The sequence below is a fragment of the Sturnira hondurensis genome, unplaced genomic scaffold (assembly GCF_014824575.4).
Source record: "Sturnira hondurensis isolate 20B ecotype Veracruz unplaced genomic scaffold, ASM1482457v3 Scaffold0008196, whole genome shotgun sequence".
Lineage (NCBI taxonomy): Eukaryota > Metazoa > Chordata > Mammalia > Chiroptera > Phyllostomidae > Sturnira > Sturnira hondurensis.
The window spans coordinates 15,844,427-15,868,702 of record NW_028080827.1 but is presented as its reverse complement, the minus strand read 5'-3'; the positions used below and the strand labels follow the sequence as shown (position 1 = coordinate 15,868,702).

Genomic DNA, 24,276 nt, shown 5'->3' with positions numbered 1-24,276 from the left:
GGAACCTGTGCCTTTGACCTGGGGGGTCTGACCTAATGCCATGGAGTTAGCATCAAAATCACACTGCACCTAGGCATGGGGTCCACCCAGGCAGTGGTCACAGCTGCCCTGGGCAGAGACGACCCTTCCAAAGGCCCAGGAAATTGCATCTTTACTTAGGTAGATGAGACGGTAAGGAAGCTGCAGAGAGATGGTAAATAACCCTTTTGAGCAATTAAACGAAAGAGAAGAAACCTAAGAAGAGGCTGTGTGAGCCACAGGAGACTGACCCTGTCTGAAGAATCAAAAAGCCACAGGAATCAGAAACTTGAGTGAGCATGGGCACTGTGTGGTCATGGCATTCAAAATGACTGAGTGAGTACAGCGACGAATCTGCATCAAATTTTGCGTTACGTTTGAACATTCTTCTACAGAACCCATTTGGATGCTTCAAAAGGCTGCAGCTGTGGGCAACTGGTGATTGGCAGCTTCATCAGGACAGTGTGCCCGCTCATGCATTATGTTTCATGCAGAATTTTTTGACAAAATATCAAATTACCCAGGTGACTCAGCTCCCCTACAGCCCACATTTGGCACCCTGTGACTTCAGGCTCTTCCCCAAACTAAAATCACCTTTGAAAGGGAAGAGATTTCAGACCATCAGTGAGATTCAGGAATATACGACAGGGCAGCTGATGGTGATGGGAACTGTGTGAGGTCCCAAGGTGTCTTCTTTGAAGGTGACTGAGGCATCATTGTCCTGTGTACACTGTTTCTTGTATCTTGTATCTTCTTCAGTAAATGTTTCTACTTGTCATATTACATGGCTGGATACCTCCTAGACATAACTTGTATAATACATATAACATACAAAACATGTGCTGATTGTTTATGTTATCGGTAAGGCTTTTGGTCAATAGTAGGTGGTTAGTAGTTAAGATTTTGGGGAGTCAACAGTTACACATAGATTTTTGACTGTGCAAGGGGTCGCTGCCTCTAACCCCTATGTATTTTAGGGGTCAGCCACACACATTTTGGGGGAGAGGAGAAAGCTGCCAGCCAAGTATCTGCTCCCCCATCACGTCTCAGGAAGGTGTCAGAAGCACATTTCAGGGCAGCAGCAATAAGTCACAAAACTGCTCTCTGAATTCCCCGGGAAACGTGAAGGGCACTTTCTCCGCACAGAGGCACCAAAACCTACAAAAACACATCCTTGCCCTTCGCTGTCCCAGAAATAAATCATCCCATCTGCTCGTGCTGAGGAATTCTCTAGGAAATGCCTACTTTCCTTCAGTCTGCCTGTTTAAGTTTTAAAGATGCTTGAAGGGCGAGCTCCGAGTCTGCTTCTGTGCAGCCCCCTCCGATTCCTGCAGGCCTCACCCGGGCTGGCTCCTCTAATGTCCATGGCAAACCTCACCCCGATCTCACAGCCAATCCAAATCACACACGTGGGCTGGCTGCCCACACTCCTTCCAGACGCCCAAAGACACAGTGGCCTGGGCTCTCGATCCAGGCTTAACCGACACACAGCAGTCTGGAAAGTGGAGCCAGCTGGTGGCCCAGCAATGAACTTGGTATTTTAGATTCTTGCTGCTGCTCCTCTCGGCACAACACAGGAGAAAAATCAGAATGTTGTTCTTTTTTGGAAACGTCTGAAGCCTACTTCCAAGGGAGCCTGGTTCCTTCATTCCAGGGCTGCAACTACAAACCCCGTATAGTCCGCTCAGACAGCACAGGAGTTTGGGGAATGGAGAGCTTCACGGGGCAGATCTCCACTTTGGAAGAGGGAAGAAACAGCTCGTACCCGAACCACCCAATGATGGATAGACCGTATCTGCTGACTGTGCAGGCAGAGCTGGAGGGGCCCTTCAAGGAGAATCTAGGAGGGAACTTGGTGGGGTGAGGGTGAGGGTGAGGCTGCACGGGACTCGTGAACTCCAGGCTCTGGGGCAGCCGCTTTCTATTAAAACATATAATGCATCGGGTTCATTATCTCATTTAATCTCTACAACTACCCCAGAGAGACATTCATTATTAACTCCATTGTTTGGACGAGGAAACAAAGAAATGAAGTAATTTGCCAGAAAGAGGCAGAGCTGGGATTTGAATCCAAGTATGTCAGATCCCAAAGCTGGTGCTATTTTTCACCAAATCAAAGCTACTGATAACTATTTAACCACATTTCCTGTGCAAGCAGGGACACACACAACATACATAAAACATGCATACAACACACAATACACATATACACACATATCACCTAATGCATAGCAAATAATACCTAGTAAATATCTGCCTCAAGAATGGCCCCCAAATAATTAAGTCTGTGCTTCAGGCCTCTTAAGAAAGGGCCTAAAAGACAACCTGTAGTGTCCAGGAGTCCTTTCGACAAGCCTGTCAGAGTGTGCAGACAGAGCACAGGTTGAATGGCATCGTTGAGGGGACAGACATAAACTCCCGCCTTGCCTTTACTCATCTTAGCCCATCATCCAGTGCTTTAGGTCATTCGCTGAAAACTAGTTTGCACTGGTCTCCAGCCATCACTTCCAAGCCGATGTCATCGTAAGGCTTACAGTTCAGGTTTCTTGGTATAGAACAGAATCCCATGAAGAGCTCTTTATTACACGTGGAGACATGGCAGTAAAGAGCCCCAGAGAGAAGGCAACCCAGAACTGGGTGCTGAAGGTGAGTCTTGGCTGCCCTGGTTTGGGGAGGCTGCAGAGGAGATCGGCGAGCTTTGGGGCACCCAACACTGATCTCCCACAGTCAAAAGGGTGTTCTGGTTCTTGTTGCTCTACTCCCTGGCTACAGCGACTAGACTTTTTCTTTTCCAGGAAACTCGGAACAATGTGAGGGCGCTGGCTGACACTTAATATTTTTAGCACTCCCATGATAAGCTTCTTCATAGTTGCCAGATACATGAATGAAAACCTGAATAAAGGGAATGCAGGTTGAAGACATTATTCAGCATCTACCAGAATGGCGTCCCTACACTTTGTGGCTCCCCACTGCTTACTACAAAGCCCAGACTCCTCGGTGTGGACGAGGAAAGCTGTCACAACGAGGCCCAGCCTATCCTCCCGTCCCGCTGCCTCCACACTCTGGGCCTTCCCCATACACCAGCTGTGTGCTACTTTCTAAAGCTATCGGAATTCTTTTATAACCCTATCTGTGCCTTTGTACATGCCCTTCCCTTCTCTGAGGAAGAGTCAAGCCAATCTTTTGTGCTGGGTAATTTCCTTTTTTCAGATCAACCAGCCCAAGGTCCCCACTGTCCTGCAGCCTTCCTTGACCTCTCTGGTCTTGGCTTTGGGCAGAGTTGGCAAAGGCTCATGGGGCGAAGGCTCAGCCCTGGCTCCGCCTCCACCCTTGGTAATCTCAGCCAACTCGCCTGGGCACTCTCAGTCTCCATTTCCACATCTATAAATGGGAACCTTCCTACCTCATAGAATATTTATGAAGATTAATAAGATAAGGATAAAGGTACAATCAGTAACAGTCAGCATTCAAAAACTATTAGCTCTGATACTATTTTGCAATTCTCTTACTTCAGTCTCCTCTACTGTACCATGCTACCAACTGGATGTTAACAGAACACATTAAAAAGTAGATATACACACATGGATTCCTACAGCGTGTAGGTAAGTATCTCCCACAGATCTTTCTAGTCAGTGTTCCCTTTAGGTTAAGATCAAACTGAGCCCTGGCCAATGTGGCTCAGTTGGTTGGGCACTGTCACATAAACTGAAAGATCATGGGTTCGATTCCCAGTCAAGGCACATTCCTAGTTGCAGGTTCAGTCCTGGTTGGGGTGCGCAAGGGAGGGAACCAATCGATGTTTCTCTCTCTCGAATCAATAAATATATTCTTGGTGAGGATTAAAAAAAGAAAATATCAGATTGATCACGAGGGGGCAACTCCTAGAAGGTGCAAACAAACAGCAGGAGGAGCCTCGACCTCCTAGCCAGGTGCCAGCACCTGTGGAATCAAGGTGTGCCACGGCTTCACAAGTAAAACCGCCACTCCGACTCAAGTATCACCGCGGAGAGAAAGGGACCTGCCATTGCCACCTTTGGCCACTGTTAGTAGCCGGGTCACATATTAGACTGTTCCACTTGCAAAGTGGCGAGGGGAATTTTCAGATTACACCACTGCTCCCGAGGCAGCAGCAACACAGGCCATGAGTGACCTTGTACCAAGGTTTGCTTTGAACTTGAACACCAGGAGTGGAAAGGAAACCACTCAGAAACCACAGAGCCTTGCTTTGTGCAAGCTGAGTGGCAACACCAAGTGGGTGCTGTTGGGTATCACAGTTTCCTCTTCCCATAAGACCCACAAAATATGTTTTTGTTCCCCAAGGACACCTGCCTCACACTCTGCCATGAACCCCCCCCAACTTATAAATATGCAGTAAATATCTATACTCCTTATTGTTCCTCTTCAAGATCCCTGGGAAGGCCGATAGAAGATTACGCCCCACCTGAGTGGGAAATCAAATGCCACCAACTAAGAACTGGAGGTGTTTCCCGGGAGGGACGCAATACAGAGGAACATGATGGCTTCCCAGTGGTCCTATGTGAGTCCTCAGCACCCTGAACTGTACCTTGGGGTTCCCTCCACCTTCCTTGGCTGCATACAGCATCTGCAAGGCAGACTCCGCGAGCGTCTTCGTCTGGTCCAGCACCGTCATCTGCTGCTGATGGTCTAGAATCTTGGAGGTGACACCTACCGCGGCTAAGATCAAGGGCTCAAAGTAGCTCGCCAGCTGCGTCACCTTTCAAGACAAAAAAGCCACAGATGCATCATGTGAATACATGCGTCCGCTTTAGGGGCCCTGCTCACTGGAGGGGAGGGGCTGGGACAGAGACCAGGTGACTCCCAACGAGAGTCAGGTCTGCCGAACTTCATTTTTTTGTCGTTTTTTTGTATTACGCAATGCAGTATCATGAATTATAGTTACCATGTTACACACAGGATCCTTAGACCATACTCATTTGGTCATTGCTCTGCTGTGCTTTTGAACATACTTGCTGCTTCATGAACTCTTGCTTGAAACTCTCACTTCCTTTGGGGAGCTCTCTGTCTCATCTCTCATCGTGGCCTAAGTGCTAAGAAATCCTTTCTAAGATCCAGAGTTTGGGGTGAGAATTTTACAAATTTTAATTTCACAAATGGAAAAGCTTTTGAAAGACTACGAAGGAAGGAGCAGAGGAGAGGGGCAGGGGAGCAGGGCAGATGAGAAAAGAAGATGGAGAGGAAAAGGCTCTGGTTTTTAGGATGCCAATCCAACTGCCCTCTGTCCTGAGCTTTTTGACCAAATCGTGTGGATTTGGAAGAAAAGCAAAAATGATTTCACAGCAGCCTGGATGTTCTGCTTACGTTTCACTGAACCTAGGAGAACAAAAAGCCCATCACAACAGCTCACCGCTGTTCCAGCAGAGACCTACTGCCAGGGGGCAGTGCCAGGGACACACATACATGCTCGCCCAAACCACACGGCTCAGCGCTGACAGGGGCATCCCACTGCCAGCCTTTCTGCCAAATGCCTGCCCTCCATTTGCTCATCTAATCCTCATAACAACTGTGGGAGGCGGTACACAGGCAGAACTGGGGGTTTAAACAGGTGACGCAACCTGCCCTGTCTCATACCCTGAGGCAGGGCTGAGATGGAGCCGGGTGCTCCAGTCTCCACCCAGGTTCCCGCCACCACTAAACTGTCTGCTGCTTTTCCTGTTCCTTCCAGTCTGCTAAAGTGTCATATCGGATTTCAGTTTACTGTTTGGTATTTGTCTGTTGCTTTGCAAAGTATTTAAATCAGAGGCCCAGAAAAACACAGCAATGCCCATTGACCTCACATTGCATTTTAACCTTTGGCTGTATTTCCTTCAGGTATCATAATCTAGTCCCACTCAGATAAAAGGCAAAGATTACAGTATTCCATTCCAGCTCCTCATTTTCTGTGATGATTGCTAATGGCTAAATTATTCCTACCAAGTGTATTTAAGTTCTAACCTTGAGACAGCAAGTCCCTTCATGCTTCCTCCCGTCACATGAAGGAAGAAGCGTGAGAGGGGAGCGTGGGTAGGAAGCCCGCTTCACACGAGTAGCGGCAGCCACTGGGTGAGAAACAAAGCAGGGGGTGGGAGTTTGTGTGTGGGGGCGTGGGGGCTGGGGCAACGTGGGGTTCCAAAATTTAAAGCTCACAGTGAGAGAAGGCTGTCAGCCAGCAATGATTATGCTGTCTTTTTAAAAAATAATCCCTGATTCCAGTTCCCTTACAGATAGGTTTCAGAGCACCACCCTTCTGGCGATGTGTATGAACTCTAACGGGGCTCCTCATCCTGTGAGCAGGCGTGACTGATGTCACGACTGATGCCAAGACACGTGGCCTGGCTGGATGTGTGGGGGGGCGGGGACCCACTTCCTGCGGCCAACCCCAGGTGGAAGCCCCACACATTGGCACTGGAGTTCTTTCTCTTGCCCAGGAAGCACACTGGAGTCACCACCAAAGGGAACCGTCCACGATGGGTGGCCAGGGCTCAGGGCTCAGGATGTGCCCCACATGCACTCGGAAGAGTCAGGCTGTTTAATGTATTCCACTCTTACACGGTCTCCAGATTAGTTTTAGTGCTTTAAAAGCACACGTCATCGATGCAACTGTAAAATGTCAAGGGTGGCCGTGTGCTGAGGACAATCAACTGCGGCTGAGCCGGTGCCCGTGTTTCCACAGAGGCCGAGTGGCTGGGTGACGGGAGAAGCTCGTGTCGGAGCCGCTGCATAGACACCCTCCCTGTCAGCTGCTCAGAGACATCACGGGCAAACTGCCTCCTGGGACGAGACGTCCGCTTCCTCCTCTGTCCAATTGGGACTAATAGTGGCACTAAGCTCAATACTGTTAAGAGGATTAAATTAATTTGCGTGAAAACACTTAGCATAATGCCTGCCATGTAGTGGGTACTCAAATGTTGTGTCCTTATTCTTCATGTATTGGGGGCAAAGGTTTTAAAAGGGATGAGCCTTCTCCTGTGTTTAGGGAGCTAATGCCTTCTGTTCTTGAGAGACATGACAGGACAGGAGATGTCCTCTCCTGGGCTAGCACGGAAGTTAAAATGACAGAGAATTCTGAGCATTTGGTATGTGATGTTGATTCGCTCAGCCCAAGGTGGCAGAGAGGGTTGACTGGTGGACCACAGAGCACACATGGCCATGTCCAAATCCCTGGAACCTGTAAATGTGATCTCACTGGGGAAAAGGGCCTTTGCAGGTATATTTAAGGATGTTAACATGAGATCGTCCTGGGTTACTCGAGTGGGCCCTGAATCTGGTGACAAGTACCCTATAAGAGATAGCGTAGGGAAAGACAAACAGAAGAGCCGAAGACAGTGTGCCCACAGGGGCAGACACTGGCATGACGTGGTCAAGGAATGCCAGGGGCCACCAGGAGCTGGGAGAGGCGAAGAACGGTTTCTCCCCTGAAGCCCCTGGAAAGAGTCTGGCCCTGCCAACACCTTCATTCTGGTCTTCTGGCCTTCAGAACTGTACGAGATTAAATCTCTGTTTTTTTTTAAGCCCCCTGGTTTAATTAGTAATTAGTTAGTAGTTTGTTACGGCAGCCATGGGAAAACTAATACAGGTGAGGTCTAAGAATTTGTACTCGGCACTTCTGGCTGATGCTGAAGCTGATCCAGGGCGCCCCTGGGCACTGTAATGAGGCGATGAGACCGTGTAGGTATCAACTGTCAGTCCATGATTCTTCTGGGCAGAGGTGCCCAGGCTGCCTTTGTCCGGACTCCCCTTTAGAAAGTCAGACTGGCTTAGCCAAAGGGCCAGGGGCAAGTTTATGACTCAGGTGATGCAAACATGTTATTCTTTTGATGCCACCCACTGACAAGGGAACACACCTTCCTTACTAACAATGTATCTGCAGAGACAAGGCTGTTGTTCTGGAAGTGTGAAAGTATTTTCTTATGACATTCCAACTGGAATGAAAAGTAACTGCTGGAACAAAGCCCGGCTTCTTTGCCAAACGGTTTCCCAGCAGAACACATTCAGGCAGTGGCTGCAGCCCCCAGGCCGGTCCCCCAGCCCTCGCAAACCTCCTCCCACAGGGGACAAGCCCCTTTCTTATTCTAAAGGGACTCAACTGAGAAATAAAGTGTGCCACCCTTGAAAAGGCGGAGACACCGACCATTCAAAATCTCAAAAACCTCTCACTGCAACACCAGCAGCAAGCTTAGTAGGCCCTGAAGCTGTTCTGTAATTTAAAAAAGCAAGAATATTGATTTCCTAAAATCAATATCTACAGAGACAATTCTGGCTCCTGGATTTCTTGATATGCACATCGACACTGACGGCTGCCTTGATAAATGCTAGGTAACCTCAAATGTTGTTAAAAATCCGATTTCTGCCCTCTCTCTGAGGAGCCATGGGCTGCTTGACGAGCCAGCCCTCCATGAAGGACTTGCAGCACGAACACCAACCAGGCCAAACATTACTGGCACTTATTATACCCCCACAGGTTGCAGGGCTCCCCTGGGGTGGCCACGTAGGGAGGCTTTAGTCGTCCAGAGGGAAGTCTGCAGGTTTGTTTTGCTTTCTCACGTGTGAAAATAGGTAATATAGTAGAAGTCATGGAAGAACAATGTACCCTTAAAATACATGAGAACGAGGCTAGCCAGCCAGGGCCCAAAGGCGACGGACAGCAGGCTAGGAACATCAACTGCAGCTTCTGGTGTCTCTCGGCGGAGGTCATGAGCCACAGATGACTATAAACGCCTCACGAGTAGAAAACTCTGACCACAGCCAGAGAAAGTTCCCTGGAGTTTTTGTCTCAACACCGGGTGAAAACAGATACTGAAGGGGACATTTTTGGAGCAGATGCTAGAGGGAGGCTGAGTACTGCTTTCTATCGTTGAAGCCAGCGGGACCCAGGCACAAGAGCTGGCACCAGGGTTTTGGGAACAGTAACAGAATCAAGGAAAACTTCTCCCCCCACTGCCCTCTCTCACGAGCATTCTCAGCAGGACCCCCTGGGCGCACATCACCTTGTGTCCCAGCTGAGCTGCTTCTCCCCGAGCTGCCGTGGCGATGGGGTCAATAAGGTGCCCGATTTCCTGGACTGCCGAAGTCAGCTGCTCCTGCAGGGCCTGAAGAGGAGAGAAAGCTGTCAAGTTCACCCCATACTGGTTCCCTAGGTAGGCACACCGATTTGGAAAGACCCGTGTGCAAGACACAAGGCCACAAGAAGTGGACATCGAAATGCCTGGGCATGTCACCAAGCTGCTGTTCTCCCTGCCCCTCCCCAGGCCAGGGGTCCTCATCTCTTCTGGGCTGGGACCCCCTCCCCAGCGGCACTCAGAGTGACATAAGGCAGGCCTGAGGAACACTATTCCTGCTGGCCTCTCACTCCCACCAACCGCAGTCGCAGCTGCTGCTACTAGTATCTTCCCACTGGGTTACTCAGCATAATTCCTGGAACTGTGGACCAGCCATGCCTTTCCAAGAAGAGAGAACAGCTTTGTCCAAATGGAGACAACTAAGAGTGGGCCCGAGGGACCATCCAGGTCGCTGTGTCCTCAGAACTAAGAACTCCCAGGGAGCCCGGGAGTAGGTGACGGGAGAATGAGGTCACTTCTCTGGAAGCAGGACCATTTCTCAGATGCCACCACGTGAAAATGCCAGGGGAGAAGCCCGCTGAGCCCACCAGCTCAAGTTCTCCACCCACTGTACTGGGTGATGTGGACACAGTCACAGAAAGTGTCATCCTCAAGGCTTTTCTTCTCAGGTCTGAGAGAGTTGGATCTCTGCATCCCAAAGTGAATGCATGCCAGACAGAGACAGGGCAAGGTTTCCCGGTGATGCCAGAGTGAGAGCGGGTGGAGACTGTTTGCTAATAGTGGGAAAGATCAGACCCTTTCGTAGGAATCTTCACAGGAGCTTTGCTGGATAGAGTAAGGATTTAATACGTCAAAACACTGGCCACTTGAGGTCTGCACACACTAGCACGGACTGGATGCAGGTCCTGACAAGGGTCACTGTCCTGCTCATCAGAAATGAGACTCAGTCCCTTCCCACTGAATGATGCTGCATATGGGCTGGGAGCTTTGAGCAGATTTAGTCAACAAGACGAGCAGTGTAACATGAAAATAAAATCCTGGGAAAAAAGGAAAAGCAAACAGCACTAAAGAGGTGGAGGAGGGCAGTGAGAAATTCCAGATTTTCAAGGATCTTATTTAGCAAGCAAAATACGACCAGTGACACTCAAATGTGGAACAGGCTGTCAGGCCCCAGAGGGGAGAGGGGAGAGAATCATAGGGGAAAAGGGAATGGACTCACAGGAACAAGTATAAAAGACACATGGACAATAACTAAGGGTGGGGGGTGGAAAGGGGAGGGAGGCGGGGAGCATGGGGTGGGGGGCGGGCAGGGTTGGGACTATAAGACAGAAACCTGTACTTGAACAAGAATTAAATAAAAATTATATTAAAAAAAAGGATCTTATTTCGTTAATTCCTTATCTTCTCACTTATAACATGACTATGGTCAAGAGTTCAAGAATATTCCAGCAATGTTGTCTTATTACAGATGGCTTGTGAAATAAAATATGGTGCAAGTAGGAAGCACGTGCATTTAAAGAGGAGGGCTTTCTTCCCAGGGAGGAGGGCAGAGAATATGCACGGGAGGGAAGGTACCCGGGTGGGAGCGTGAGGGGGCTTCTGAGGTACTGGGCACCTTTGTTTCTTGATCAGGATGCGGGTTAAAGGGCGTGCTTAGTTTTGATGACTCATCAAGCTGCACACTCATGCACACTTTTCTGTGTTCATATTCCACTTGAAAAACAGATTAACAATAATTCTAACATTCTGCACAGGATGCCACTGCTTATTCCTTCTTTCTTTTCTTGGAAATGGGTGGTGGTGGCATGAAGCTAAGGAGAAACAGCTCTATTAATAAAAATGAGCAGTATCAGTGCCAGGCCCACTCCCTGAGACGGGCCCACTCCCTGAGACGGGCCGCACAGTGCACTGTTGATGAACTCAGTGGGAGAAAGAGAAACACTGGTAAAGAGAGACCGTCCACTTTTATTAAGCACCCTCTGAGTGCCAGGCACGTTCCACAAGAGGAGAGAAGTATACTCAGAGGCTTTTGGACAGGTAATAGAAGAAACTCAAGAAGGAGGGGAATTTCAGGGGAAAGGGGGAAGGGTTTACAGGAACTGGTATAAAGGACACATGGACAAAAACTGGGAGGGGAGTGGACATGGGAGGGAGGTGGGGAGCACTGGGGAGTGGGCTGGGCTGGGAGTAAAAGACAGAAAACTGTACTTGGACAACAATTAAATAAAATTTTTAAAAACCTTAAAGAATCGAAGTAGAAAACTCAATTCTCAACTTTGGAAAAACTGGCAAGAAAAGGCAAAGTGGCTCTGAATTAACAACATAGTTGCAAAAGGTCCCCAAGTGCCAGATACTGAGTAACTTAGGAAAAAACCCACCCATTATCTCAGAATGGAGCCAAGCTATAGAGTTTAGTGCTAAGTGTGCCCATTGGTCAAAAAGCACATCAATGAAATACGATGACAGCAAGATGTTCCCATGTTGTGCTTACGCCCGCGCTGCCGATGGGTTAAACTGAACAAGGTAACCCCAGCTCTAACATGTTCTTATCGGACATAGATCTTCCTTCAGTCTTTAGCCACGTTTGAACCCGGGTGGTCCTCCACTAAACCACCATTCCCTGCTCAGCATTTGCCCTGCCCCCTCCCAAAACATGTTGGTCCCATTCACCCATCCCCCTCAAGCCTGGTCCTGAGATTCTTCAGCACTTCCAGAGGCCTCCGAGCTGACCACCAAGCCCCAGCGTACCTCCACGGAGATGTCATCCCTCGTGGCCAGGCTCTGGCTGACCGCTGCCAGTGAGGCCTGCTCGATGTCCCGGATGCACCGGTTGATGCCATCGATGGAGTAGTCACACTCCCTCTGGCCAGGAGCCTTGTCCCTGGAAGGGACAGAGGGACTTAAACAGGCTTTGAGGGTGCAAGGCCCACAACCCACCCCTGCACTGGTGAGCCAGGAGCCCCTTTCTGCTCCCTGCCCCACTTGGCTGCTTAATTTGAGGAGACAACCCCTGACACTTGCTCAGCAATACCGTCCTGCACACCCATTGCATGTCTTAATTGAACACGTGTGCTAACAACTCTGCTTATTTCTGGTGAGAAGGTTGTGGTGCTGCCCTCCGCCGCAGGCTGGTGCCAGACACCTGCAAAGGCAACAGTCTGGACTTGGGTTATCCTTTCACTGGCTCAAGCACAGAATCCTCACTTAAAAAAAGTCAGTGCTATTTTCGGGGCAACCGTATTATGCTCTCTATGTTACATACTATTCACAAAGTCCTGGGTTATGGGAGAAATGAAGCTATTTCATGAAATTTTCTTTGCAATGCATTAAGAAAGTTAACCATGGTCCTGGGTTTTGAAAGTAACTGAATAAAAAAATATAACTAATAAAAAGGATGCATTCCATGATGTGCGGTACTGACTTTGGTCAACCTCAGAAATGTTGTATCTACTTAGGGGACATTTTCTCAGGCTCCTACTATTACCAAGGAAGCCAGAGGTGCCTAGAGATACTGTGGGACCTAGAATAATTTTTTATATTATTAGCAAAATAAGTGCTATCTTATTACCAAATCCTGCTAAGCAAACAGTGGTGCTCTCTGCCTAAGTTCCTGACCATAGACAATGTGGTGGGAAAGGCAGGACTGGAGCCATCAGGCCTGGGGCTGACCTTGGCAATGTTACCTCGATCCTTCCTGCCTCAATTGTCTCATCCGTGAAATGAAGACGATGGTAGTTATCTACCTTCCAAGATGGTTGTGATAATCAAATGAGATAATATAGGTAAAATGCTGGAAGAGTATCTGGCATAAATTCAGCTGTTATAATTGGGACCAGTGCTGCCACTGATCCCAAAGAAGGAAAGAAAAAGACGATGATGATGTTCGACCACACTGTTATGAAATACAAGTTCCAATGGGCTTATTTCCTGCCTGCCCTATTCAGATGCAGGTCCCTAGCAAGTTCTGGAGGCAAAACTAACCTGATAGAGGTGATGAGACTCTTGATGGAGTCAGACACAGTGTGGGAATGCCCGGCTAGCACAGACCAGGTGGGTGGGTCTTTGGGGTTGATGGCCAGTGAGCGTGCTGTGCGGATGAGGTACGATGAGCTCTCCAGCATGGTCTTGGCCGAGATCAGGATTGGTTCCTGTGCCTGGGAGCCCTGGGAGCAGACAGCAGAAGGGTCAGGCACAGGCTGCATAGAGTGAATGACTTGGGCGCTGGAAGGTCCTGTCCTTTACCAAGTCACTACCTTTGTTCTTTGGAAGGAGACACACAGGGTAGGGAACCAGGGAGGCTGGGTCACACAGGGCCTTGATGGTGAGAACTTGGGTCCTCGTTTGCTCCTTAAATATCATTTCTGTGTAGGACACTTACCAAGAATCAGCCCCAAACCTACGCAGAGAGATTGTTCTCAACATATAAAGCTAAGGCATTACCTCTTAAGACATGTACAGACATTGAGTTTCATCAACTCTGTGCATGCATCATCGACAACAATAACAAAGCCCTATGTGTTGACAGAGAGACTGCTGGGAGTTCTTCACTGTTTGGGCTCATTTAGTGCCCCACACCCCCAGCCAAAATCTCCCTACCTCGGAGCTGATTTGGGCAGGAACGCTGACAAACTCAGGGTTGGACGCAAACGCCGTCAGGTTCTCCACAGCTTCGATCAAGGGGGCGGTGGCAATGCGACACTTGGTGCGGTTGTCTTCAGAGAAATCCCCATCCAGGGCCTGATGGGACACAACATGGAGACTTTACCCCACTGAGAAGCACGAATCAGTCCGGGGCCATGGTAATCACCTTCCAGAGACAGAAGGCGGTTTAGTGGGAATACAAAATGTTTGGTGAATTCATAGTAATAAATAAGAACTAATTAGTGAGATCTCTGTCATCAAGCAGTGGGGCTCAGTTAGCAATTATAAGAAATAAAGCTGAATGTGTGGCTCATAGGACAGCTGACCTCACAGACCATCAGCAGACTACTCATGTGAGGCAGAAACGAAGTCAAACGACATGCTGCTCTTCACTCCCTCTGAGCCTGTTGCCAGACCTTGCCGCTGAGCCTCTTGCTTCCCTGTTTTTGACACGATGACTCTTGGGTTCTTCCTCTCCATTTTCACTCCAATTAAGTCTATTTCCTCCCGAACTATAAAAATACTTTACATTACGTGGCACTTTTGACTTTTTCCAAGTTTTAGCTCCATGTCCCTGAATGACCAGTGGAGGAAGGGCTTGCATATCCACCCTCCTGAAATGAGCAAAATGGAATCCAATGGGAAGGAACAGACTAGAACTAACCCCAACACTGTGGACAAACCTCACAGATACAACGTTTAGTTAGAGGGGTCAGACACTGTGTGATTCCACTGGTGCAGAGCACAAATACAGGGGAAGCTCACTTAGGGCGCTGGGCCAGGTGGGCCAGGTATGGGGGAAGGAGCACAAGCGTGACTCCGGGGGCTGGCCGTGCTCCGTGTCTTGATCTGGCTGTAGTTACCAGGTGTGTTCAGTGTGAGAAAACTCACTGAGCTCTACACATACGATTTGTGTGGTTTTTTCTTTTGTCTGTCTTGTGCTTCAGTAGCTTTTTTCTTTTCTAAATTAGCAGCAGGTTACATTCAAATGGCACTGAATGATCAGTTACATTGCTGATTAATGGCCCGGATGGGTGAGAATCCAGGAATGTGGCCCGTGACCCACGCCAAGGTGCCTCACAAAGCGGTAACACCTAGATTTGAGGTTCCCCACCCGCAGGCTGCACCTGCCGAACGGGGCTGTCGGAGCCAACAGCCTGTGGTCTAGCGGCTGCACCCCTGCCTCCCAGCAAAGGGCCGCATTTGAGAAGGCAGTTATCTTTGTAGAAGAACGCAAATTTCCTCACTAAACAACTAATTAAACTTTTAATTTAACTGTTATGAGCACTACTGATGCTGATTTCGACGGCCAGTGAACAGAAAACAGAGGCACCAGCATTATGAAACAGCCTCGACCTGAGATGGGCATATTTCTATATTTCATTAAGGTAAGTGAAGGCAGGCACAATCAGATTCAAAGCTATTTCTGAATAACAACTACATTTCCATCAAGTGTTGGCAGCTTAGGACAATAATTACACACCCACCAAGCTAGGACTTTCAGAGGAATTCCCACGAACTTGGCCGATTTACCATCTTTGCTAATACTGTGCATGGCCTCAGTGCATGCCCTTCCAGGCCATACGGGCTCTGACCTCTACCTTACCTTAACCTCTGATTATGCCATCCTTCAGGCCCGATGGAAACCCTATGTGCCTGCTACTCTTTGCTCACAGACGTAGCCTCAGTTCTGACTGCCACGCGTGTACTCACTAACCACTGATTTGGTGCCTGTTGCCTCCCCTGGGCCAGGCACCAGCAGCATGGACGTACACCTGGCACTCTTACCTTGCTGCACTATTAACACTGACTCCTTGAGGTCAGCCCCTATCAGGCTGCAGAGCAATTTGGGAATACAGGGACAGGCAGGGTGGGTGCCCCACAGCAGGAGCCTGGAGGGAGTGGCCCCAGCACAGGCAAACCGGTGAAGCAGGCAGATGGCAGGAGTGGACTTTGGTATCAAAGGAACTCATGTCCCAGCACCACTGGTGACCAGTCACGCCTCCTGCAGGTGGGATGACATGGCTTCCAGTCCCACGGCAGATGCCAAACCTCCCCCTAGTGCTGCTCACTTCTCCTGCGTCCGACCTCTCCACACTCTTCCCACCCCTTTTCCTACCTTCCACAACCCTCCCAGCCTATTTGGAAGGCAGGTGCCTGGTGAACCCAACAGCCCTCAGTTGAACTTACTCAAATGGAGATGATTCCGAGGGAAAACCTAAGGAGTGGTTTTCTAATTGTGCAGTTTCATAAGCTGCACCAGTAAGATGAAGACTTTTTTCTTTGAGCACAAGTCCTAAAGTCACACAGAATTTAGCGCATTATTATTCACAGGACAAGACCTCGAATAACAAATAATGTGGAATAGAACCTGAACCTACATCACCTGCTTTTTTTCATTTTCAAAAAGAAGAAGCTATTTCCTCCAAAGGGAGCATTTAGCATCAGAAAGCATGGTTTAGATCTGGAGAGCATTATGCTGAGCAGAATACGCCAGGCGGTGGAAGACAAATACCATATGATCTCACCTTTAACAGGAACCTAATCATCACAACACACAAACAAGCAAAATATAACCAAAGACACTGCAATAGAGAACAGGCTGACAGTGACCAGAGGGGAGAGGGGAGGGAATTTCAGGGGAAGGGGGGAAGGGTTTGCAGGAACTAGTATAAAGGACATGTGGACAATAACAAGGGAGTTGGGGAGACTGGAGGGAGACAGGGAGAGCTGGGGGGGTGTGGGCTGCAGGGGGTAAAGGGCTGAAAACTATACTTGAACAATTAAAATAAAAAAAACCCCTAGAACACCATATGGCAGTCAAATTTTTAAAAAAGGAAAGAAAGGACGGTTTACACACAGACACCATTTCACTTGTGAGTGCTGTCCCCACCCTGGGAATGGCCGAGCCACCTGGGGAAGCTGGATACTCAGCCCGCCCACGGGAGAAGCCATAAGCAGGCACTGCAGTTTTCGTGGAGGCTGTCCCGTCACAGAATGTCAGCCTGTCAGCCCTGACAGAGAACGGGTGGGTTCCCTTAGCTGGGCACCCTGGACCCACAGGGACAGGGCATTTTCGCCCCCGGGGCTGTGCTCACGGGGCAGAATCTCACCGGGAGCAGGGAGAAACAGTTTGCCTGAGTACCAACATCACAGGTTCATGACTCTGGGAGTCAGAAGAAACCTTAAAGATCATTTAATCCCAAGTCTCCAATGTTCTCAATGAGAAAACCAACACCTAGAAAGGGACAGGCTATGCCAAGGTCATGCCTCAAACCAGAACCCAAGGCTCCTGGCTCCTTTCTCTCCTACCAACCTTTTAGACAAGGGCAACAGGCATAACGGGTACGAGAAGCCCAAGAGGTTTTTTTTTTTGTTTGTTTTCCTCCTTTTTTTGAAGACACCTACTTTACTAATCCAAACAGGATGGCCAAAAGAAAAAAAATATGTACGGCCAAGTGAAATTGATTAATGACAGCTGGATCTGGCTGGTGTCTTTGGTACCTGGAAATGCTTACTCGCAAAGCCCTGAGCTTCGACTCTGCTCGAGAGGCAAGGCCACGCTCCAACTGCTCAGAAAAAACAAACGCAGTTGCTGCACAATTTCTACTTGGCACCCCGGAGCGGCTGCACAGTTAAAATTGCATTCCATTCCACACACCTGATTTGAGACTAGGTAATGAGATGACTGGAGCTGGAAAGCAGGTGGCATTGTCCCCCTTTTCTGACTGGCAGAAAGGGGACAACCTTGGTCAGGGTCTGTGTGCTCCTAACTTGCCCTGGCAGGAAAGAGGGTGAAGATATTTATTCTTGCTAAGCCATGCTTTGGCACTTTAAAGAATGCCATCTGTGGGGGCTTAAGATTCCTGGAGATACACGTTCTTCATGGGTGCTAATAACCCACTGCCAGGGAATCTGCTCCTTGTTCCCCAGTGTTCCTCCCTGGCTTCCCCTTCCTTTGTGATGGGAAGGGCATGTCAGCTTCGGCACACTCTTGAGGTTAAAGGGGGAAAAGCACTAAGAAGTATAAAACTTAGAGCAAAAGGCAGCTCTGAGGACAGCTAGCTATCTTAGGCATGTAGGGAATTGAATATTCATTTGTTTTATTATATAAGAGGATTCCTTGCCATTCCTTAAAAAAGGAAATCTCTTCAGTACATGGTATTGTGTGCTGCAGTGAAATGGCCTTTTACCATTTTCCTATCAGTAAATTAAAAACAAAGTTTATTGTACCCAGCAAACCCTGCCACCAGATGGGAACTGAAGGACAAGTACAGTTTGGCAAGTTGAGGGCACAGGTTTGCACCTGTTCCTCGGGTATCGCTACCGACTCCTGGTGCACTCCCTGGACAAGAGGGCTTCACCTTCTCCACACGACCAGCACCCCGCACCCCTTGCTGGTGCTCTGCACAGGCCTGTCTCCCAGGCCATCCCAAGAGCTCATCTGCTGCAGGGAGCTGCAGAGAGGGTCTGACACTGAGGAGAATCTGAACAGATGAGCTCTTGCAACAGCGACACCTAGGATTTAAAAGCCAAGGAGGAGGCACAAAACAAAGGTTTTCAGGAATTTCTAACGATTTCTTTCTTTCCTTTCTTTCTTTTCTTTCCTTCCTTCCTTTTTTTTTCTTTTCTCTTTCCTTCTTTCTATTTCCTATTCTTTTTCTTTCTTCCTTTCTTTTTCTTTCTCTCTCTCTGTCTCTCTCCCTCTCTCTCCTTCCTCCCTCCCTCAGTCCTTCTAAATATAGTCTTTTTTAAAAAATAATCAGAAAATGGCCAGTTGAACTGAAATCCGTTAGTAACACCAGCAAACACTGACGTCACCACTTCCACTTCTCTTGCCATCTTTCCATTGCCCCTACCCCCTCCCACCTTCCCCTAAACTTTGCATATGCACTGCAGACACACCAAGGCATTTCTCCTAGGTCAGTGAGACGAACTCGTCTCCCCACACAGAAGACGGGAACAGCATTGCCAGGGGTGGAGGCAGAACTGAGAGGGGACAGCCCTGGCTGGTGTAGCTCAGTGGATTGAGCACAGGCCTGTGAACCACATGATCGCGGTTCGATTCCCAGTCAGGGCACATGCCTGGGTTGCAGGCCAGTTCCCAGTGGGGGACTTACGAGAAGCAACCATACATTGATATTTCTCTCCTTCTCTCCTTCCCTTCCCCTCTAAAGGTAAATAAATAAAATCTTAAAAAAAAAAGAACTGAGAGGGGACAGAGCAGGGGTCTGGGTTTGCTTACTGGCTGGGCCATCTTGGGGAAGTTACTTAACCTCCCTGTTGCTACAGTGTCCTGTCTGCAAAATGGGAATGACCATCACTGGGCGGTCGTGTGGACTGAATGAGCAATAGACACAGCACACTGGGAACAGGCTTTGCACAAGCTACCCACTAAAAAAGTAAGGTTCACTAACTTCTAACACCATGGACTTTGACGGTCTTCAAGGTGAGCTACTACTAGGACCCTAGGGGCATGGACTTTAATTTCTTCATTTTTCCACCCATACTACTGTCTGTAATAGGCAAATTTCTTGTGGGTTTTTTTTTTTTTTGCTGTTGTTGTTGCTTTTGTTTCCAGACTCCATTTAAACAGCTAAGACATTTCTGGCTAGGGCACCTGTCCCAGGCTCAGGCCCACAAGCTGCCCACTGCTGCTGGGCCGGGTTCTCTTCTCTACCTCTGCTTGGCTCAGCCTGTTGACGAATGTCTCCATGTGATTAAAGTGGCTCAATGTGGTGAAAGGAAAATGAGGGGCCTAGTGCCCTATCCTTTGGAGTTAGTTGGGGGGAAAGCCCTATTACTCCAGGGCTTGCCCAGCAACAAAGGAGACCATCCTGTCTCAATGAGCGTGGAAATTCTTAAATCAAGTGCTAACCCTCAATGCCTTTCGCTCCTACATAACCTGTTTGCACAGAACTGGTAGCTGGCCTCACACAGCAATCTCCTTGGGCGGGGCGGGGTGGGGTGGGGGCGGGCACTGGGCTCTCTGCCTGTGGTCTGCTGCAAGGGCTATGGTTTCTTCCCACAGGGTCAGCTGCCCCTGCTTCTTTGGTCCCCACTTAGGGAAGACAGGGTTTGTGGTCTCACAAATGCTACATTCCAGCTACTGCAATTCCCGCCTTGCCATGGCCCCTATGAACTTGCTATAAACACAGAATGATCTGTTTTTAAAACCTGATGCTCCATGGTAAACATTTAATCAACTATAAACAGAATGCATACTATAGGATAGATGATTTTTTTAAAGTGATTTCCCACAATTTGCCATTCCCTCTCCCTCCACTTTTTCTCTTGAACCAGACCTACTACCAATGGCAGACTCTTCTACCAGTTCCATCAAAATCGGCCCCCGTGAGCACAGAGTTTAAGTAAATGCAGGCTGTTGGCTAACCACCGTAGTGCCAAGAGATGCCCCAAAGCCAACCCCTTCCAGATTCCTGCCCCTAAGCTTCCCATGCACTGAATTTGGGGAGTGCCCCCCTCAGCTATCTGGGAGGTTAGTAGAAACCTGGACTGTTAGTTTCCCATGATGCCTATCTCCACTAGTAAGGGACTCCTCAGTGACTTCAGTCCCACCACCGAATTAGACGTGAAAGCTCACTGGAAAGAAGCCTTCGGAGAGCAGAGCTTAAACCCCACACTTTCCCCTCTGCCACAGGTGTTACAGGAATTGGCCTCACTCCAGTCACCTACCTTGATGGTCTTCACCAGGTTGGCGGTGCTGTTGGCGACTTCCTTGGCTGACTGAACAAAGTGCCTCTTGGCCACTGGATTGGCCGTCTTGGACGAGGCGATGCGGCAGGCGTTGCACAAGGCTGAGGTGTGTTTGGCAACAATCGTGGCAGCTGAGAGAACCTATAAAGCATGGAGCTGGGTTGGGGGCACCCCATGTTCAGTGCAGAGGGCTCCAGTTCAGAGGAGTCCACCCTGGTCCCGAGCCCCAGATTCCTCTTCAACTCACATGTGCCAGGCCCGTGTAATTACAACACGTGTGTCTAGCTCTGCACCCCGCCCCCCCAAGTCATTCCAGGAAAGGAGAGGGCGGAATTATTCAGGAAGAGAGACTAAACCAAGAAAAGGAGAGCAGGTGCTGATATAGTGGCGGGCATGGGCTGGGCTCCAGAGAGTCTTAAAGGGGGTGCTGTCAGCTGCCCTGGGAGCCCCCGGGGAGGAAGCGTTCGGTCCAGGGTCTAGGCCAGCACTGCCCAAGAGAAATACACTGTGGACCCCATACGTAAGTTTCGAACAGCCATGTTATTGAATAAAATAAGTAGAGAAACAAGAGAAATTAATTTAAATAATATATTTTATTAAACTTGTAATATCCAAAATATTTAATATTTTACCATATAATCAATTTGAAAATATTATTGAGATTTTACAATCTTTTCTTATCATACCAAGTCTTCAAAGTCCAGTGTCTATTTTGTACCGGTGGCCCATCACAATCAGGACAAGCTACATTTCAAGTGCAGCTAGTGGCTGTCACATTAGAGAGTCCAGGTCGAGATAAGTAACATAAATGTCAAGGTGCAATAGCTTTTGCTGCATGTAGGCACCTTATAGGTGGTCTGGCTCAGAAATCTCCCAGGCTCCACCCTCCTCCCACATCCCCCACCTGCAAAACCAAACTGCTCGCCTGGATCCACCTGATTTACTTTGCTGAGGCTGGTAACTCCCCTTTGGCTTTAACTGGACAGGTAAGGGATCTCAGGTGCACTGACACCTTACAAGCCAGCTCTGAGGCCTGCTTTAGGTCCAGATCTTCCCTCTATTGCCTCCTTTACTCGGGTCCATCTCCTGCCTGGAGGATGCTGGTCCTAGGCTTCACAATGAACATGTCACTCACAGGCGGCCTCCGAGACCCCACAGAGGCCAGTTCGTGCTTTCAGCATACACTGCTTTGGTGAGTGAATGGGAATCCACGCCACTCGAGTATTTCAAGTGTCACGGAATGTCACATGCTGTCTAGGCCTGAAATGTCTGTGGCTCTGTTATGCTCTGTGGATTACGCCCCAACTTTGAGACCTGACTTGGTCACACCTCCTCTGTGATGTGACCTCTGAGAGGCCCTCAGAACACTCAGCACACCTTCCCCTGTGCATTCCTGACATGGTTATCAAAGCCCAGCCACTCATTTTCCAAACTCTATCCAACAGACTACGAGCCAAGGGCATCGGGCACTGGATCAGACTCATGTTGACCCTTAGTGCTGAGCAGAGAAAAAGCCCTCAGTGCATGTATGTCCCGGGGACTAAATGGACTCATGAGACTCCTGATGAACCCCATGGTGATTATTTCACTCCTACAGCCTTGCAGCATCCCGTTTCAGAGCACCTATGCATTTCCATTTTCACTACAATTTGTAATATCCCTCCAAGTCACTATCTACAGTGCTGCATTAGCTGCCTTGGCTCAATAAGAAAAGTATTCTTTACTTATTTCTCCCACTGTACCACAACCCACCTATGAGAGCTTATAGACTCACAGATTGCCTATCCTTGCCCCGTGGTTACCTGTGACGGGCTGCTGCCAGGGTCCACCAGATTCTGGCACGCCATCTGGATAGCCTGGTTAGCCCTGGCAAACTGGATGGGGTCCACAAGGCCCTGGTGGCCAGCCTGGCTGTTTGGATCAGAGATGCCGACAAGGTACGCAGCCTGGAAAGAAAGCAGGAAAACCGCAGCTCAGGTTCTACGCTCCCAGATGGGCCCGAGGGGGACAATGGTCCCACAATGTACTTGCAGCAGCCATGCTTAGGAGCTCTAGGGCAAGCTGGTCAGAATAGTCTGGTCAATAACAACGGACAGGTGGATGGCAGCTCAGGCCAGGGACATGCCAGCAGGAGTTTGATACAAGCTTTGGGGAACAAAGTCTCCTTGCTCTTAAGAAAGCCTCCAGAAGCTCTTCTGTGGAGCATCAACCAGGACGGATGCAGCCCTGACTGTTTCTGACGGCCACTGTATGACCACAAGGGTACTCAGCCTCAGCACAAAGCTGGCCCTCTGGCTGGCGGATGGGAGAGGCAGAAAAACGTGGGCGCAGGCTGATGGCATGGAGCTGCTGGGTGGGCGAGCCCTGGGCCATGCCCTTCATCAGGGTGTCTCATCTCACTGTCTAGCCCATCCTTATTTTCTAGGCCAGTATTTCCAATAGCAACTAGGAAGAGTAAGTATATGGCCCAGGAAAAAGACAAGGGAAATATTTGGTCTCTAAGAGGGCAAGAGGCTGCAAGAGGGAGTCTTTTCTTTAAACCTCTGGATGTGTTAGACAAATAACAGGGAGAAAATGAATCTGTGAGCTGGAATTTGAACCTTAATTTATTTCCCCTGAGATATGAGGGGCAGGACAAAGGTGGATAATTTCATCCCCCAACCTAGGGATGCTTTTCTTTAGTCTAACATAATCTTCTGGGCTCAAAGCAACGGCCAAATGATAACTCCTTTAAAACAAATGCTGACATTTGTGAAGCTCCAGTCACAGGAGCCCAGTGATGACTGGAAATGCACAGGGCCATCCGAAGAGCAGGGGACATGCCTAGTCACGCCTCTGCATGATGGCATCTAATTGTTTCTCCCTCCGATACTAAAAAGATTGGGACTAAGATTTTCACAATTATAAAACCTCAGAGAGAATTTGCATTATGTGATGCCTACTTTCCCCTGGTCCCTCAAGCAACTCATCTGCACCTAGGACCTTTAGAAAAAGAAAGCAAACCGGCCTCTGAACCCTCAAAGCTGGGTCTGCAGTGCTCAGAGCACCACACTGTCCTCCCCAGGCTGCTCTGCTCCCGGGGGGCAAGTGGCTGGTGTCTTGTCTAAAAGTCTGGCCAGCACAGGAGCCACGCCTTCCCCAGGGCTTCTGCGGTAGTAGTTGAACGAGGAACTGAAGCTGGAGCTCCCCCCTGCCTCCCACAGGGACCTGGTAGGCCCACAGTCTGGCACAGGACACAGGCTGCCCTGCAAGGCAACGGGACCAGGCCGTCCCTTACCTGAGCTGCTGCCTCTGTCAGCCCACAGAGAGCCTTGGACGCAACCCCCACGCACTCCCCAAAGGCAGGGAGGTCCCCGGTCTTGGCGTTCTGTGAAATCCCCGCCATCGACTCTCCCAGAACCTGCAAAACAAAGGGCCAGCAATATTCTGACAAGCATTCTTTCCAACCACGTGGCACCGGGATCTCCACTTCCAACTTCAACCTGTAAGGACGTTTAATTTAAAGTACCTGCCATTTTCTCCCTTATTGAAGTCAAGAAGATATTGAAGAGTTATACTGTTATTATTCCATGAAGAGAAATGAATAATAAAGGTATAAACCTTTTACCCAAAAGTTATCAAAATCTCAGGGAGGAAGAGTAAATACACTCAGAACAATAAAGTAAAACCTACACAGGGCGTCCCAGGGGTGAACAGTCTGAACTGAGAACTTGCACTTCTCAGAATATCAAAACCAGACACATCCATTGAGCTGCAGATGAAGTCGTATTCAGAAAGCAGAAGTCACGTTCCTCCTGATGTTATTCATTTACTAATTTACAGT

At 49.0% G+C, this 24,276-nt stretch overlaps 1 protein-coding gene across 3 annotated transcripts in view; it reads right to left on the bottom strand.

Annotated features, from left to right (window-relative positions):
• TLN2 (talin 2) overlaps positions 1-24,276 on the bottom strand; it is a 412,810-nt gene that overhangs the window by 71,097 nt on the left and 317,437 nt on the right. For all 3 annotated transcript variants that reach the window (XM_037054035.1, XM_037054036.1, XM_037054037.1), the window contains 8 exons: positions 23,731-23,853; positions 22,256-22,399; positions 20,433-20,594; positions 13,692-13,832; positions 13,077-13,258; positions 11,844-11,976; positions 9,024-9,125; positions 4,583-4,753 (listed from right to left, as the gene is read on the bottom strand). In XM_037054035.1, the coding sequence (XP_036909930.1) occupies positions 4,583-4,753; positions 9,024-9,125; positions 11,844-11,976; positions 13,077-13,258; positions 13,692-13,832; positions 20,433-20,594; positions 22,256-22,399; positions 23,731-23,853 (1,158 nt within the window). The remainder of the gene's footprint in view (positions 1-4,582; positions 4,754-9,023; positions 9,126-11,843; positions 11,977-13,076; positions 13,259-13,691; positions 13,833-20,432; positions 20,595-22,255; positions 22,400-23,730; positions 23,854-24,276) is intronic.